At 60.9% G+C, this 17,522-nt stretch overlaps 2 protein-coding genes across 2 annotated transcripts; both read right to left on the bottom strand.

Annotated features, from left to right (window-relative positions):
* Positions 1-459: 459 nt before the first annotated feature.
* Positions 460-12,229, bottom strand: LOC138065653 (adenylate cyclase type 10-like; the record flags this gene model as incomplete). The annotated part of the gene is made up of 19 exons (XM_068930579.1): positions 460-464; positions 1,742-1,771; positions 2,245-2,370; positions 2,897-3,033; positions 3,408-3,691; positions 4,097-4,183; positions 4,777-4,926; positions 5,392-5,525; positions 5,949-6,001; positions 7,054-7,243; positions 7,593-7,669; positions 8,074-8,195; positions 8,437-8,628; positions 8,805-8,834; positions 9,611-9,816; positions 10,119-10,262; positions 10,614-10,652; positions 11,212-11,316; positions 12,124-12,229. Coding segments are annotated over 19 exons (2,217 nt in total), but the record flags the coding sequence as incomplete, so codon positions are not given.
* A 2,180-nt stretch (positions 12,230-14,409) lies between these two features.
* Positions 14,410-17,242, bottom strand: LOC138065623 (adenylate cyclase type 10-like). The gene is made up of 5 exons (XM_068930481.1): positions 17,101-17,242; positions 16,225-16,342; positions 15,821-16,016; positions 15,105-15,293; positions 14,410-14,577 (listed from the first exon to the last, which is right to left on the bottom strand). Exons 1-5 carry the CDS (start codon positions 17,240-17,242, stop codon positions 14,416-14,418), a joined length of 807 nt encoding a protein of 268 aa, XP_068786582.1. The 3' UTR covers positions 14,410-14,415.
* Positions 17,243-17,522: the final 280 nt, after the last annotated feature.

The following is a 17,522-nucleotide window of genomic DNA, read 5'->3' as shown; positions in this document are numbered from 1 at the left end:
CCCCCACTGGGTCACCCTGATCCCACTGGCTTCCTCCAAGAGGCTCATCTCCAGGGCCACCCCATCCCAGCTCCCACCCTGCAGGCCAGCTCTTTCCTGAGCTAGAGTCACAGCCAGCAGGCACAACTGCAAACTCCACTTGCCCCCTCTGCAGACCCTGGGCCCGCTGACTTCCCAACATAACCAAAACCTCCTCTCCTCACCGAAAAGTCTCCTCCAGGAAGCTCTTCTCTTTCTGCAGAGCTTTTGCAGTACCTGGAAACAAAGCACGAGTTAAACGCTTCCTCACCTCACACGCGGGAAGAGCTGCATCTTGCCACGCTCGATCAGAAAGGGGAGGAGAGCAGAGTCAAAGGGACCGACGGCAGCTCTCTTCCTGGCCCCTTCCCCCGAGAGCTGCCTTCCCGGCAGGGCTGTTATGTTTTGGGCAAGCGTAGCACACCCACCAGGAAAGGCGCCTCAGCCTGCGGGGCCGGGGGGTGCACCGCAAGGCTCTTGTCACTGCAAGGACATGGGCTGCTCTCTGGTCATTCCGGGGAAATGCAGGAGGGCGTTCCGGGGCAGAGAGGCTCTACGCTGTGCCCACAGCATGGCTCTGCTGGTGCAGCTGGCCTCAGTGGAGGACTAAGCTAGTCTTAGGGAAGCCTCTCCCCTGCGCTGACAGCATCCCTAGGCTCCAGCAAAACGCTTCTGCGGACGGCGCTTGAGACAGAGGAGCGCTTCCATTAATTGCGCAAGCACAGTGTGGAGGGCCCAGGCTCCAAAGCACGGCAGCTAGCATACCCGGAGCGGCACGGAGCTCATCCCTCTTCAGCTCCTCCTGTCTGAGCAGCCAGGCCTCCCAGCTGGACGAGTAGCGTTCGCTGGCGCGGTCGTCCCAGCTCTCTGCCTCCTGGGCGCTGCCGAGGGCCAAGCGGTGGAAGGCCACAAAGTCCCCTCCGCCGCAGCACTGGCACTTGTGCGCTTGCCTCTCCAGGAAGGCCGTGCACTTGCGGTGCATGGCCACCCTCTGTCCCTTGGGCCACAGCTCGTAGGCAGCCTCCCGCAGCAGCGGGGCGCAGAAGGTCAGGACGCCAGACTGCAGCCTCGCCGTCTTCTCGGTCTCGCCCAAGCACCGCTTCTGGGCACCTGAAAGGCAACGGGCCTTCACATCAGCCACAGCTGGGGCCACAGCCGGGGGACGAAAGACAGGCCTTGGCGTGGATCCTTGGCAGGAAACCAGCGCTCCTGCACTCGGAGCCTCGCAGCGCTAGGGTGAAAGGGACCCGTTTGCCTTGCCGACACCAGCACAGCCTGCGCAACAGGCTCCCGCCCTGCTCTCCCTCCCAACGCACAGCCTTCAGCCGCACCCCCGCAAGCAGCTGCCGAGGCTGCTGGCAGCAGAAGCAAGGCCGGCCCTGGGCATTACACACCACCGGAGGGGGCAGTGCAGCGTGCCCTGGCGAGCCCCGCCAGCCACACAGCCGGGAGCAGCAGGAGCCTACCACGCTCCCGGGGGCGCATTATCACCACTTACCGCTCTCTTCCTCCAGAGAGGTGGCGGACCCCTCGGCGGGAACACTGCTGCCTTCTGGCACCTTCCCAGCATTCAGCCACTTCAAGACGTTGCCTCTCACCAGGACATTCAACGCCTTGTTCATCTTGGTCCTGGTCCACCTGGGAAGGAGGCGTAACAGCAGCTCGGTGGTAAACGTCGGCCCGATGACGGCTGCGCACTTCAAGACCATCCGCTCCGAGGGCTTCATGCTGTCCACCTCAGCCAGCGCAATCCCTGTCAAAAACAAGCCACAGGTCTCTCTCTTGCCCTCTCCCAAGCCTGAGGCTGCCGAGGCTGCCTTAGCTTCACCACACCAGACGCTACATTTGTAGCCTTCTTTCCTAGGGACCAAACCCCTTGGGCAGTCGCAACCCAGGGCACGTATCTCCAACACGGCTCTGCTCCTCCTGCAAGCACAGGAAGCAAGGACCGGGAAAAGGAGAAACACATGTTCCTTGGGGAACGTTTCTGCCAGGCTCACTGCGCAAGGTCACAGCTAGAGGGCAGGGAAGCTCATTCCCAGCCTCCCATCCAGCACCCCGAGAAATGGGAAGAACCAGCGGGACCAGAGCCACCTTCCCAGCAGAGCCCCAGAGCTGAGAGGGGTAACTCTGCAGCACGCAGACGCGCAGCCTCTCTCTAGCCCACGCCCCGGGAAAGAACCTCCGTGCAGCCGCCAGCCGCCGCAGCGGGGCTCGGCCCCTCACCTTTCAAGGTGGAGGGAAGCACGATGCTCTGCAGGTTCACGTCAGGTCTGATGGTGCACACCCTGCGGTCCTTCCCCGCGCTGGAGCTCCAGGAGGCTGCGGCAGGGGAAGCCTCCGTTACAGAAGCTGAGCGGAGCAAGAGAGCAGCGTAAAGCGATTTTCAAAAAGGGAGACGATTCAGGCCGTGACCTCCCACTTGCCCTCCATCTTCCACCCTTTAGCATTCATCCCCCGAGCAGGTCTCACAGCAGCTGGGCCCTGCGGTCCGTGGCAGCATAAATCCACCGCGCGGCTGCACCCAAGGCACACTGCAGCCACGCCACTCTCCGCACTGCTCCACAATAACCGCCCCCGTTCATGCTGCCTCCAGACAATACCAGGGCTGAGCTTAGTGCCAGGGAGCGTCTCTTCCCCTCCTTTGCAATTTTCTGCCCCGTCCGCATTGCTTCGCCTCACAAAGCCACCCAAACTCCCCAGCCTGTGCTTAGGCTATCCCAGCAGCAAGGCATGCAGGAGCCCACGCCTGAGCCAGGCCAAGGCCTCTACTGCTGCAACACCAGCCTGTGCCAGCTTCACAGGGGAAGCCCAGGGCAACAACGTGCTCTGGAAGATGGGCCGCAGCAGCCAGGCCGTCAGCCACAAAGGTGCTTACTGAAGAGGCTCTCCCACTTGTCCTCCGTTTTCTCGCCCTTCCGCAGCAGGTGGAACAAGAGCATGTCGTGGCGCTTAAGGTCGCTCAGCAGTTCCTCGCAGTAATATGGGATCCCGCAGCTTCTCTGCATCAGGAACCTGGAAAGGAGCAGATCCAGCAGGGACTGACACAGGCAAAGCAAGGTGGGACACGCTTCAGACCAGCATCTTTGCCACAGCTACACCTCCCTTTTGAACAGGCCAGCACTCCCACTGCCTTTGGCATCTGAGCTGCCCGGAAGATACAGCGCTTGCTGGAACGCGCCGGAAAAGAGTCGCGGACAGTGCCCAAGGCACAGAGCTGCCAGCCTCGTCTCTCCTGGCCCCAACAGCCTAGATCCTCCCCAGCACCAGTGAGAGCCTCGGCCCCAGCAAATCGCCCCCACTGCCCCACCATGTTCGTTCCCTCCTGCCCTCTCTCTGCAGAGGGTCAACCCCTCGGGAAGAGCTCCGAGGCCCCGCCTGGGACTTACGTCTCTAGGTCCCTGGGCACGCTGACAACTCCCAGCTCCCGGCAGGCTTTCTGCACAACAGCTGAAGCTTTCAGCTCTCCCAGATGAACGTGGGTCGTTTGCTGCAACTTCATGATGTCTGCTGCAGCTTCGCAGAGCCTCTGTCTTCTAGAGCGAGCGGGAGCAAAGCCCATGACCACAAAGAGCGGGACATCTCTGAGCGCGCGCGACATAACAGCCCAGGAGGCAGAGTCGATGTAGTGCGCGTTGTCGATGACAAACAGGACAAGTTCGTCTTCAACGAGCTGAAACAAACACGTTGGTCTGGGTGGATTCTGAGGGATTCTCAAGCATCCTCCACAGGGCAAACTTTGGCCGGCCTCTCCCCACACAGAGGACGCGCAGAAGTCGCTCTCCTCTCCCCAGCTACCTCTTCGTTCAGAATCTCACCCGCTCTTCCGTGCTCCGAGACTCTTAAGGTCTCTCGGGCACGGTGGCACGGAAAGACACCGTTCCTCCTCCCCCTGAGCACATGCCCTCCAACTTCACAGGAGGAAAGTTATCAGGGGACATGGCACGGGGAGTTCAGCCTCTGCAGGGCAATGACCCCGGTACATTGTCCTCCCACCAGCTCCCACCGCTCTCCTGCAGAGCCCTCAGCCTGCGGCCTTGCTTTCCTTCTCTGACCCAGGATGGGGAGAACGGCTCACCTTCTGTAGCACTTTCTTAAAAACCAACTCCAGTTCCATTGTCCTTTGAGCGTCGCTCATCTTGGACACCTTCTCCGACAGGGGAAACTGGCCGGAAAAGCAGAGTCACAGAGCAACAGCCTTTCAGGGCGGTTCAGCACACCTGCCCACCACGCAAGTCCAAGCGAGCAAAACGCCTCTGTTGCCCTCAGCATCTTACCTCTCCCCCACACAGTGGAGAGGAGACGCAGCGCGGACGTCACCGGGAGCCTACAACGGAGGCCCTCTGCTGAGGGTCTCTGGCAGAGCTCTTGCAGGGAGGGATGAGGCGGGAGAAGAGCTTCTTCCCTCGCCATGGCAATCGCGCGAGGGAGCAGGCTGCTCCCGCACCAGTGAACTCAGCACCAGCTCATCAGCCCCCTCTCAAAGCCTCTCTGCAATGCCCTTTCCAGGCTGCTGAGCAAGGCCCCAGGAACTGCCTGCAGCAGCCTGGCACCTGCACTCACCCCTAACAAGGGGCCCCCTCGGCCCCCTCGCCCCCCTCTTTGGACCCACAAACAGAAGCACAGCCTGTGCTACCCTCCTGCTGCTCCCACCAGGGAGCTAAGCCCACTCCCCAGCCACAGTGTCCCAACCACAACAGCCACAGGACGGCTCACAAGCAGGCCTTCGCCACGGCCACAGAGGCCTCTCGCTCTCACCTTAACGACGAAAGGCACGTTGAGGAGGCAGTAGCTGCTCTCTTCCACCAGCCCTTGGAGCTTTTCCTGCAGGACGAGCTGTCTGGCACTGCACGATTTACAGGCCTGCAGGCCCATGGCCACAGCCAGCACCATGCGCATGGCAGAGTAGACCTGCTTCAGGTTGAGCTCCAGCACTTCCACAGCCACTACCCTGCCATGCAGAAGCAAAAGGCACTGAGATTCAGAGAGGGACCCAAGCAGCCGCAGGCTTCTCGCACTAAGCTCTAGGGGAGAGGCGGAATCTAGGGCCACTTGGGTTTCTTCTCTTGGCTCTGGGGCTACGGCCAAAGCCCTGACTGAGCTCGGGCTCTACCTTGCTTGGTGCCTGGCCCAAAGAAGGAAGCTCAACAGCAGTGGCTCCAGGAGCCACCTCTAGCTCCCTCAGGAGGGAGCAGGAGAGCACGCAGCTGCTCCTCAGCAGCAGCTCCTGCAGGCCTTGCAGGGATGCTGCAGTCCAAGGGCCACGCACCCGGGCAGAGGGGCTCCAGTAGCCCACGGACATCAGCGGCTGGGCAGCGAAAGCGTTCCGCAGGTCCCGGTCAGCAACACTCACCTGAGCCCAGCAGCCTGGCCTAAAGAGGCAAGCTCCGTAAGTAAATGGCTCTTTCCAGAGCCCGTTACGCCCTCAAACGCCATGATGTGGCTTGCTTTCTTATCCACGTAGGCTTTCAAGTAGCTTTCAAAGAGGGCAATCTCCTCCTCCCGACCTGGGAAGGCAAACAAGAAAGCGAGCTGTTGCAGCGAGCTGGAAAGCAAACAGCCGTCGGCACCCTTCTCTCTCGCCGCCGCAGCGGGTCAGTCAGACCCAAGGAAATCTCCTCCCCGATCCCAAATACGGGCATCGCTTTAGCCCTGAGGCTGTGAGCAACTGCACACTGGAAAGGTCCCGCCACGCTAGCTATGCAGCACAGCAGGGAGCACCCGGTGCACGCCTCACCCTGCTTCCCACCTCTAGCTGCGGCCCAACCCCAAAGACAGGAACCAGCTAGGAGCCAAGGTATGCACCAAACCCTTAGGGCCACGCCGGGCAACACCATCCCTCGCAAAAGCTTCTCCGTTCCCAGAGCGGAACTAACAGGTACCGACGGCAACAAATCGGCCTTCGGCAGACCAAGGCGTTCTCCACCTACCGAGCAACGGGGAATAGCCGGACCTCTCCTTCATAACATCCATGCCAAACACGCTAGCAGCGGGAAGAGAAAAACAAGAGCCAATTAAGTAGGCAGAAGCTGGAGGACGTAGAGCCACGCGTGGAGCTGGAGCTGAGGGTACACGCTCCCGGGTGCCCGCTCTTCTTTTGAGCCGGAGCAAATCCTGCCCACGCTCCCACTGGCCCAGCAGAGAGCGCAAACACCAAACGAGCACTAGCAAAGCTGCAGCCAGGAAGAAGCCCAACGGCCACAGGGGGACACCGGACAGCATCAAGACTCGAGCGCCACAGGCCAAAGCCCAAGGAAGCAGAGACATGAGCAAGAAGCCAGGCAGTGCCGCTGGCTAGCACACTGCTGCACCCCGCAGGACAAGCCAAACAAGTCTCTGGTCCCCCGGCCTGTGCTCACAGGCAGCGCTTTCTAGAAGCGGGGCCCTGCAACAGCTGCTGTCAAGGCAAAGACGGGCAAGAAAAAACACTGCAAGCCACGACGTGCAACAGGACGACAAGGGTCACTTCTTGGGCCAAGGCGCCAAGCACCAGGCACCTTGGGCTTGAGTTTTTCTGAAGTTGCAAGGGGACGGCAACGTCAACCTTCCAAACGTCCTCCAAAGAGGATGCCAAACCCTGGCCCGGGGGAACACCTGAACTTTCACCAGGAGGCACTCAGGAACTGAGTCCTGGCCTGACCAAAAGCTTTCTGGGAGCCTCATGCTCGGAAGCAGCTGGGAGAACGCCTCCCTGGGGCAGAATTGCCACTGCGTTAGTCTTGCGCGCAATGGAGCAAGCACAGGGCAGAAAGCACAGCTGGAAGCCGTTTGGGCAGGGGCTGCAAGGCCCCTCTGTGCCTACGGACACCTAAAAGCCTTCTCCACCCCTCCGGCATCACTCCCAGTCTCCTTACAGCAGGAGGCCCCAGCGTAGGCAGGCCAAAAGCATACCCGTGCTCTGCCTTTCCATCTTCTCAGCCCCAGCGATGGGAGGTGTGGGCGGGGGCCAGCTCTGCACAACTCCTCTTGGCGGACCAAGACTGGACCCTGTGTGCCACCCTGCCCCCAACCAGCCCGCTCAAACAGGACACTCACGACTTCGCCGACACCCCCAGGTATTGATACACGGGGCCAGGATCGACAACCCCCTTCATCTTTGCCTCCGGCAGCTCCTTGAAGCACCATCGGGGCAGCCTAGAGGCTGCGTACGTCGCTGCGTCACAGGACACCAGCCCAGGGTAGTGCTCCATCAGCCGGGCTGCCAGATTCACCTTCTGGCCAATGACTGCCACAGAGAGAGAGCACGCATTCACGTACCTATGAAACCAACCCGCTCCACCCTTCACCGCCAACGGCTGCATCGCCTCCAGCACAGGCAAGCCCCAAACCGTTGGCAGCACAACCAACAGGAACAACAAGGCTCTGAGCCCGGTCCCCCGCACCGCAGTGGCGCCCGCCCTGCCTCCCTCGTTCCCCACAGGCCACAGGCCACAGGCCACAGGCCAAGGCCTCGTCCCAGCCCAGCACGTACGGGCAACAGGCTGTTCCCTGCCGCTCTGCCTCTTCCTTTGGCACACTGCTCCGGCTGAACAGACCCAGCCCAGCCACCCACTCCTCAGCCAAACACCTCGTACCTGTGTATTCGTGCCTCACGCGATGGCCTACGACTCCGCAGAACACCGTCCCGCTGGTAACCCCGACAGACACGGCCCTGACACACACGGAGAGCAACAGGCGTTCAGCAGCACCCGCGCACAGGCCTGCCTGCCCGCCTACCTTCACCCCTTCACCCAGCTCCCCTCGCACCACCTCCCGCCCTGGCAGGGCAGACCTCGGGGACCTGCAGAGCTCCGCAGCGTGTGAAAGGGGCTCCCGAGAGCAGCCAGGCAGTTTTCAGCCCTTCCCCTAAGGCCTCACAGCTGGGACGGGCGGAAAGTCCCTGACTCCAGCCGGCCACAGCACGTCTCCTCGGCGCGGGGAAGAAGGGCACCTCTCAGGGCACTGTCTCCTTCCTCCCAGGGACAGAGGAGGCCAAGCTAGAGGGCACGTCTCGCTGAGAAACCATCCCTCCCTCCTTCCCCCGCGCAGTCCCGGGCAACGCGCCTCCCCACTCACTCGATTTTCCTAGGCCTCGAGGAGCACGCCTTGGAGATTTTAAGAGCGCTTTCCAAGGCGTGAACGCTTTCGTCGGGCAGCTTCTCTCCAGGGAGTCCAAACACACACAGGAACGTGCAGCCCTGCCAAGGACGGGGGCAGCACAGCTTGTGACAACGCCTACGGCAAACGGCTCATGCCGTGCGAGTCGAGCCTCTGCCGAGAGCAGCAGAGCTTCAGGGCAACCCCCAGCCAGAGGGTGCTGATCCCAGCGCCGAGGCAGAGCTGCTTCTCCTTTCCCCACTGCTCAGTAGAGCGAGAGAGCCACTGCCCTCTCGTTTGCTGCCCACGCTTTTGCGGGGTGGGCTCCTCCCCCACACTCACTTTATCAAACATGGAGATTTTGTTGATCTCGCCCTTGTGAGGCCGGATGATCTCCAACATCATCACGCTGCTGTCCTGGATAGCCTTGCAGATCTGCGTTAAGTTGACATCGGCAGCAAACTGCAGCTTGACAAAGAGGCAGGTGACCGGCCGTAGCTCGGACAAGTAGTCCGGGGGCTGCCTGTCATCAATCTGGAAGACGAGAGCGGGACACCTTCAGCAGCCAGCTCTCCCCGAGAGCTGACTGCCTCCAGCAAACACCAAGCAAGAGCCCACACGTGGGCAGCAGCCCGCGCTCTCCGCGGAAGGAATAAATCCTCCCCTCGGGGCAAAAAAAAAAACACAGCTCCCGGCAGCTGTGGCCATACCTTCCTCAGAACAGATGCGGGGACGTACTTCCGCAGCAGCTTCCCCAGAGCATGCCGAGGGGCCAGGGTAACAGCAGGCCTCAGGATGCCTAGGGAAGGAAAATCCAGGCGGTGACTGGCAGGCTGGCACTACGAGCCTGCCTAGGGAAAAGCAGTTGGAAAGCAGGGGCTGGCACTGGAACTCAGGGAGAGAAAGTCTCCTCCAGTTGCACGTTTCTTCCTCCTGCAGGTGCTCAGCCAGAGCAGGCCCCTGGAAGGAGGGGGAAGCAGCGAGTGCCTCCGCTGAAGCGCACCAGGGCCAAAGGCACAAATGCTAACTGCAAGGGGGAGAGGGCAGAGGGCGTTCCTCGCTGGCCCCTGAACAAGCCCGCCCCCACCTTTCTGGGCAGCCACAGAACATCATGAAGATGGGCCTCACCTGACGCCTCAGGAGAACTGTAGTTCAGCTGGGCTCGGGTAAACTTGGAGAAGATGTCTTCGCGTTCCGACAGAGACATCCGTTCCATGCCTGTAACCTAAAGGCACACAGTACAAAAACGCGTCGAGGACAGCTCCAGCACCCACAGAGGACAGTACCCGTTGAGGCAGGCTCTTCCAGCGCCTCCTGACCCCCTCTTCAAAGCCACCCAGCAGAATCCAGAGACAACCCGGAGACAAAACTGCTCCCCAACAGCTACTGCTCCCCACCTACGTCGACACCTAGAACTCCCTCCACGCGCGTCTCCTCGCCCTCCTCGCACCTTCCTCCCTCGCAGCCACGGCCACGGCCAGGCCCTCAGAATTGCTCCAGAGGCCATCCCACCCACCTTCACAGCGCTTTGGCCTTTAAGTCTCTTGGTCTTGATCTTGTTCTGGTTACAGAGCTCCCAGCAGCTGGGTGACAGGATCACGTCACTTGCATTGGCAAGGTTTTGGGCCTGCCACACTTCACCCACGGCCTGGCCAAGGATCAGGAAGTGCTGCTGCTTTTTGTCTCCAACAGTCAGGAGGGACATATGCCCTGCAGAGATCCCTGGTGAGAGACAAGCACAACTGATGCAGAGAGCATTTTTACCTCCACAGCCCGCCACAGCTCAGCTCCTCCCAGGCCAACTTTGAAGCTCAGCCCTGGAGCCGGGCTCTTCCCGCTCAACTGCTTCGAGTGCAGGCGAAGCACCCACTTTATGGATTCAGGACTGATCATGGCCGGGGAGGGGGTCCTCATCAGGGGCCCCACACCGGCACGTTGGCCGGCCACCGGCTCACTTTGCATGCAGGCAGCTCGTGAACGCCTGCCTGAGAACGCGCAGCAGCCTAATCCGGCACTCCCCGTACCTATCTTCAGTCGGAGCTTCAGACCCACGTCCGTCTCACGGATCCTGTACTTCTCCTGGATTTGCTGGCTACACTGCAGCACCAGGCTGATGGTGTCCCTCAGCTGCGTGTGCTTTGCTCTCCACAGCACCAGCACAGCATCCCCTGGGGAAAGCAAGGGGACAGGGACGGCTCTCGTGACACCTGACGCTCCCTGACCTGCACCCACCTGCCGGGGCAGCGGAAGCCAGCAGGCGTGCCAGGGAAAATGCGTTTGGGTGAAGGCCTCCTCCTCAACTACAGCACCCTGGCCACAGGCACACCTCCCCCTCTGCCCCGCCAGCTACAACTGCAGCCACGCCGCCAGGGCCCGGGACGGCAGCTCCCCCTGGGCACCTGCGTGCCAGCAGAGCCACCCCTCGGGGCTCTGCCAGCTCGCGGCTCTGTCTCCCCTCTCCCCTAGCACTCGTCTGCAGCTGCAGCAGACGAGGCCACGTCTCTTTTACGCACACGTACCTGCAAACTTCAAGATGTCTCCACCAAAAGCCAGCAGCTCTGCGGAGCGAAAAAAAAAAGCACAACAAGAGTTGCAGCTAGGCCTTCTTCAGGAAGGCCGCAGGACAAGCCGCTCTGCTCAGACAGCAGCACAAGAGCAGCGGTGCTTTGGGGGCACAACTTAGCAAACGTAGCAGCTGCACTGCTCACAGGGACCACAGCCCTGGGACCTACGCTACTGTGCCCTGTGACAAGGCCCCAGGGAAAGTAACGCACACTTTGGTCAGCGCCCCCATCCCCGGCTCATTTGGGCACTAACACTGGCTAGATGCCCCCGCTCCCCCCTGCGCCCCAACACCAGCAAAATCTTCCTCCATCACTGAACAGCGGTCACTCCACAAGGCCAAGGGTGGGTGCTGAGAAAGCGGGCACCTCCTTAGTCTTCGTGGGGAGCAGAAAGCACCTGCCAGAAGAGCCCAGCTGCTCTCGGCTGCTCTCAGCCCCATGGGAACCTCCAGCCCGCGCAAGGAGGAGGCGGCGGCAGCAGCAGCAGCAGGCTGCCCAGCACCTCTCTCTCGTCGTGGCCCAATCCCACACAGTCCTGCAGAACGGCACTTACCCTCCAAAATGTCACCCATGTAGCGATTGAGGGTTTGCGTGACCTCATCCGCACCCCGCTCTCTGCTGATGCTCTGGCTGAATTTCTCTGTCAGAGCAGTGAAACCTGCAACAGGGACACACAGGCACAAAGAAATCAGGACGCGTCCACGGGGCCGAAGGACCTGGCACTTTCCACGTCGCTTTCAGCCAGCCAAGAGAACCACGCTCCGGGAGAACCCGGGCGCGCCCCTGACAGCGGGCACAGCCCTCTAATTCCACCCGCGCTTCTGAGCGCTCGCTGACGGGCGCCTTCCCCATGCTCACACCTACCCGTTACGCCTAGCTCCTGCACTTGGCTGCCACCCTCCAGCACGTCCCCCGGCTGCCTCCCCTCTTGCCTACAGCCAGGCAACACCCTTAGCTAGAAAGCCCGGGAGGCCTTTGCCAACTAACGCAGCACCTGGCAAGCCAGCTCCTCTGCGCAGCAGCTGCTCCTCCAAGTTTGCCCTGACAAAGACTAACAAGGGTGAGGCAAGGCAGCCAGGCCTCCTCTCCCAGGCCTCCATGAGCCAGAGCCTGGCCCACCTCACACCTCCCCAAAGCTCCGGAGAGAGCACTGCAGTCAACAGCGCGGGCCCAAGCTGCTGCTCCGGCAGCCTCAGAGCTCCCTACGCACACTGCTCTGAGCAGACGGGTGACCACAAGCAGGCCGCAGTGCGGCTGGCAGCAAAGACCGCCCCCGGGCTGTGACCTCGGCTACGTCCGAGCGCTACTTCCCCAAAGCGGAAGACCTCAGCAGCAAACGACATCTCCTTTGACCCCTTCTCTACCACAGGCGGGACGACCAGGGCTCCAAAAGGCCCGCTAAGTCCCAACGGCTCGGGTCGGTGACTCCTCCTCAGTGCCCGCCCTTCATAACGCTTTGACCCACCTGACACATCCGCAAAGAGCAGCACTCCGTGGAAGTTCTGAACGCAACGGTTCTCCTGCTTCAAGTCCTCAGACAAAAGCAGGTCGGGGACGTAAGCAGCTACTTCCCCCAGTTCTGAGCAGTGCTTTGACCTTCGCTCCCAGGCACAAGACATCGTCAGCGCCCTGGGGTACCTGCGGTACCTCAGTACAAGACGACCCACCGTGCCCACCAGGGAGGACGACCAGACACCACTGCACAGCGTTGCGCACTGGCCTTGGGGAGGCGCGGCTGGCCCTCTGTCACCAAGGGGCCGGGGGGGGTCACAATCGGGTCACAGTGACATTGGCCGCGTGTCATCATTTACCTGTACACTGTTGCGTACGCTGATCCAGCTAACAGTGACAGCCTCTGCAAGGCACCGCTTACCCAGCAACTGCCGGGAAGCTACCCCAGCTCCCTCCTTACGCCGAGCCGGTTGCTCAGATGTGGCTAGCGCGACACAGTTGTCTCCCGTACAGAGCTGAAGGAGGCTCGCACAGCGACTGACCTCCACCCGTGGCCGAAACAGCAGCTGGTTCCCACGTTCCCAAGCGCAAAGGGCCTAACAGACATGCTGACAGCCAGCAGCCCAGGCTTCCCCAAAAGCACGGCCACTGCAGCACGCAGCTGGGCGTTTCCAGGGCTGCTCGGAGGACTTGTATTTCTTTGCAAAAAAGAAGTGGGGCTTTTCCGGGGCGGGAGCGGGGGACACAGCCAACCTCCATCCGCACGGCTCCTGGGGGAGGCCGGCAGGAGATGGACAGGGCTGGGCCAGGACCACGGCGCACCGGCCTATCAGAGAGGGCAAGACAAAGTAAAAAGCTGCAGCAGGAGGCAGCTCCAGGTCCCTGCTCCGAGGGAGAACGCTGTTGTAAACCTTGCATGCCCCAGGGAAACAGAGCCACGCTGGGCACCCTGGCTCACGCAGGGCACCTGCCTCCAGCTAGGCAAAGGCAGCTCCCCGTCCACCTTAGCCGCTGCCCCGAGCCACACAACTCTCCCTGCCACCAAAGCAGCAGCACTGAGGAGAGCCGGGCTCTACGGGGGACGAGGGCTAGCAGCCAAGGCCACGCTCCGTGCACGCCAAAGCTGCCCTTCTCCCCAGTCGCGCAGAGGAGCAGCTGCACGAGTTGGCATGCCTGGCACATGGTGACACTCAGCGGCTGCTTGCCCAGGCAGCCTCCAGTGTCCCTCTGGCACTGTCAGTGCCTCTCCCTCAGGCAATGACCAGGCGAGGGAGCACCAGCCCCTCCCAGGCCTGGGGGACCAGGTGCTTTAGACGAGCCTGTGCCCTTGCGCTGCTGACCTCAAACAGCAGAGCACTTGACAGCAGAAACCAGCCTGCCTTCTTTCCTGCTGCCTCAGCACTCAGAGACAGGCTACCAAGATGGTCTCTCTTCTTGCCTCCAGAAGGCTCCCCCTGCTGCCTCGGGGCCCACAAAAGTCTCCCAAGCAAGCACAAGTCACTTGCACCTAGCACACCCAACTGCAACCTGCTGGCGACAGCCAGGCACACACACCGAGCCAGGCCCAGGTTCGGAACGCTGCTTGCCAGCCCAGCTCACACGCTTCCTCCTTCCTCCTTCCCACGAGGCAGGCAAAGCGGTCACCCGTACGGGAGACTGACGATGCAGGCCGACCGAGCAGGCTTGCTCTGCCTCCTCAGGAAGAGCGCGCAGCAGCGTGAGGACGCCTAGGCCAATGGTCTCTCTTGTCAGTGAGCAGCAAGGGCTGGCTGCTCCCCAAGGCAAGCTCAGCTGGGAGCTGGGGGGACCCCAGCACAAGCAGCGCCCTCGCCCACAGGGGCATCCCTCTTGGCTACTTCTATATGGACACACGTACATCCATTCTCCACTAAGGAGCTTTCATCCGCATCAACCAGAGAGGGGAACAGGATGAGGCCGCTAGTGCTGTTGACTTTTCTGACTGGGGAACACTTCAAACCAGGCCCGCTTGCAGAAAAACACCCTCCCACCCTCCCCACCTCAGCAACCACTTGGCCCTACACCAGGGCCAAGCTCCTCCTGCAGCCGGCTCAAGTGCTTACACAGCGCCACAGGGACCTGCACTAGGGCGAGGGGGAGAGAATTTCTTGCGCTGCTTTACAGCCCTCGACTCTTGTGAGCACTAACAACGGGGGTGGTGGCTTCCCCGCAGCCTAGCTTTCCCAATAAACCACACGCCAGAGACTCTCATGGCACGCCTTCAGCGTCCTCTTGCTGTGCTCTGTGACTATGCCATACAGAACGCTGAGATGATGGCAGTGTTTCTTTATTTAATCCCTGGAAGAGCATCCTCGCTCGGCCGTGCTGGCAGCTTCAGCAGGTACCTGGAGCTACAGACTTCAGGCTTTGCTTGCTTCAGCTGGGGAAAACGTGGCGCTGTCTCCAGCCACAAGTCTCCCACGGGGCCCTTGCCAGTGAACCACCGCTCCTGAGGAAAACAAAAGCCCAAGTGAGAGCCGCGAAGAACGGGAGGTCCCCCGAGCGGTCCGGGAAGGCAAGCGAGGCCTCTCGCAGTAGCTTCTTCCACCCATCACCCAATCTGCCGTGCTGCAAAAGCCTATCAGGGAGGGCAAGGAGAGGGAACGCAAAGGAAGCCTCCTCACAGGTTCAGGCTGGCTCCCAGAGCTGGCTCAAGGGAGAGGCAGAGATTCCACTCCACCGCTCCTCAGCCCAGCAGAGATGCTGGGAAGGAGCGGCGTGCTGCAGCGCGTGCTGCTCCCTCGCGTGTCCTTCCAGCCCCTCCTGAGGGAAGGGCATCGCAGCTGCCACTGCCCTCCTGCTGAGGAGGGCTAGCAGCCCCTACCAGCTCGCCAAGGACTTTCAGCACACGCTCCTGAAGCTCGCTGGGGGCTTTCCCTACGTGGACCTGCCGGAGTACGGTCCGCGCCACCCTCTCCTAGGGCATGCCAAGCCTCTGCCCAGGGAGCAACTCAGAGGCAAAGAGGATCCACTTACAGCGCTCATCTCCAGCCAAGTCTTCTCCAGGAGGTTGCCGTTCACTTCACAGGCTTGGAGGCCCTGCCTGAGGCACCACAGGCTCTGGTCTTTGTTACCCAGCATGCAGAAAACGTACGCTTTCAGATGGTAGGCTCTGGGGTAGAAGACGGGGCTTGTAGAGCACCGAGCAAAAACCTCTTCCGCAAGCTACCGAGAGAACAATGGAGAGGCACGTCAGCAGAAGTCATCGAGCTGGGCGATGGCTTGGCACTGAGGACTGCACCTGTTCCCCAAAGGGGAAAGCAGCCGCAAAGGCACAAGGAGCACGCAGCTAGCAAGGCTGAGATACCACACAAGTCTCTCCCGAGCCATAAGCCCTCACATGCAGCAGGCATTTCAGCAGGGCTCACTAGCTAGCTCATGGCTGTGCAAGTCTCTTCTCCTGTCTTGCAGGCCATTCCCATTCCCATTCCCACTCCCACAAGGGAATCCTCACGTGCCCGGGAAGACCCCCGTCACCTCACTGCCTTCTCTACCACCTCTTGCTGCCGCCCCATGGGGGAGCAGCCTCTTGCCATGTTCCTCTCTAACCCACTACTACACTCCGCCTCTAGCCTGGCTCCATCCCAGCACGGCTCCTTCGCCCCGGCCTTGCCAATCCACTGCTGCTCGCAACACAGCTTTCCCTAGAGTCCCCTCACAGCATGCACACCCCCTTCCTCCTCTTCCCTCACCCTTAGAGCCCTGCTGCGGCTCTCCCGGGCCCTCGCCGAGCTGCGCTCAAGGTCGTTCCGCAGCACCAGCGTGTAGCACTCCAGGAGCCGGCTGCATGCTTGGGTGGCCAAAACGGAGGCGTCAGCTCTCTTCAGCAGCCTCTTGGCCTTTTCAAAGGGCTTCTGGAAGTCGGCCCACTGCCCAAGCCTTCCAAACCTACACCATCCAGAGAGAAACACACACACACACACACACACACACACACACACACGTTTTGTAGAGTACTTGATCAAGTACTCTACACCCCAGCGACGGCCGCCTTGTTGGACAGGGCACGGGGGACACGACAGGCCCAGAGCTCCCACCTCCCCTGCCAGAACCACTGCCTGGGCCTGTCGCCAGTCTAAGCACCTCTGTAACTTACCAAAGAGCCAGGGACGAATACAGTCCAAGCAGGATGCTGTTGTGCGAGCTGAGGATGCGGTTTGCTTCGTTCCGCTCAACGAAGCTCCTGCACTCTTCAAATGACTTGTACTCCCAGCCTGTAATACAAATGCATCGCAGAGAAGCAGTGCCGCCCTCCGCTGCCTTGTTTTCCCTCGGGCATTCGTAGCAGGACAAAGCTGAAGCACAGCTGGAGAATTTCTGGGCAGGTAAACCACTCAGAGAGCAAGCAAAAACCAAACAGGAACAAGGCAGGGGCTGGAGTTCTAGCCTAGCTCCTCAGGGCTAGTCAAGCGCCACACAGATAGCTATTCCCTTTTCTTCAGCAGCTTTCGAGCGCTGGCAGAGACACGCTGCCATTGACCAGCAAGCGACAGCCACTCCGGAGCGTAGGCTGTTAGATGCCTCCTGGTCAGGCACATCCCAGCACTGCTATGCCCGCCCGCTTCCCCAGGAGCCAGAGCAGAGCGAGCCTGGGAAGAGGTTTCAGAAAGGGGAATCTCAAAACGCGGGAAGCAAAGAGGGAAATTGCAAGCATTTTGAAATCACTCTGGGATCACGTGTAGAACATGCAAACAAAGACAGGGCAGGCAGGAAAGACAGACAAAGACACACCCAGAGCCAAATAGCCCAGGACTCGGCCCAGGAAGTGAAAGCATGGCTGGAGGCTCTGGCGCCCGTGTTGTAGCAGGAGAAAAAGCATCTTTGCAAGCCTCCTGGCTCTCTGGGGCCCTCCTCACTGAGCACTTACCAGCGTAAAGCAACAGGTCTAAGCAGCAGGAGAAGAAGTATGCCTGCCCAATGATGCTGTGCTCTGCAGCCACCTGCTTCTCGAGCCTGCGCAGCACTTCCTCACATTCTGGGTACCTGCGGAGGAGCACAGCGAGCCGCCATGGAGCCTCTCCGTGGGGTGGGAGCCCAGTCACCACCTCCGGACGCTGCCCGCTCCCCTTCCCATCATCCCGCTCTCCCTGCGCTGCTCTTTCTGGCAAGGCCATCAGAGTTTCTCCAGCAGACAGTTGTTCATCTTTTGGCAACAAGTCTCCGGAGAAAGGCTGCAGTGACCCCGGCCCAAACGGCAAGGCCCGGAGCAAAACTCAGGCATCCTTCCCATGCAGCCAGTGCTTTCCCATTGGCCCAGGAGCAGAGCTACTCCCCTTTCCATCCAAGTCTTTGTCAGGAAAAGCAGGCCAAAGAGCACGCACAGCTCCCCACTGCCCTCCGCACTCGCCCAGACAACGCGTTTGCTTCAGAAACTGCTCCTCTCGAGACCTCCCC

The sequence above is a fragment of the Struthio camelus genome, chromosome 1 (genome assembly GCF_040807025.1).
Source record: "Struthio camelus isolate bStrCam1 chromosome 1, bStrCam1.hap1, whole genome shotgun sequence".
NCBI lineage: Eukaryota > Metazoa > Chordata > Aves > Struthioniformes > Struthionidae > Struthio > Struthio camelus.
This window is presented reverse-complemented; position numbering and strand designations above follow the sequence as displayed.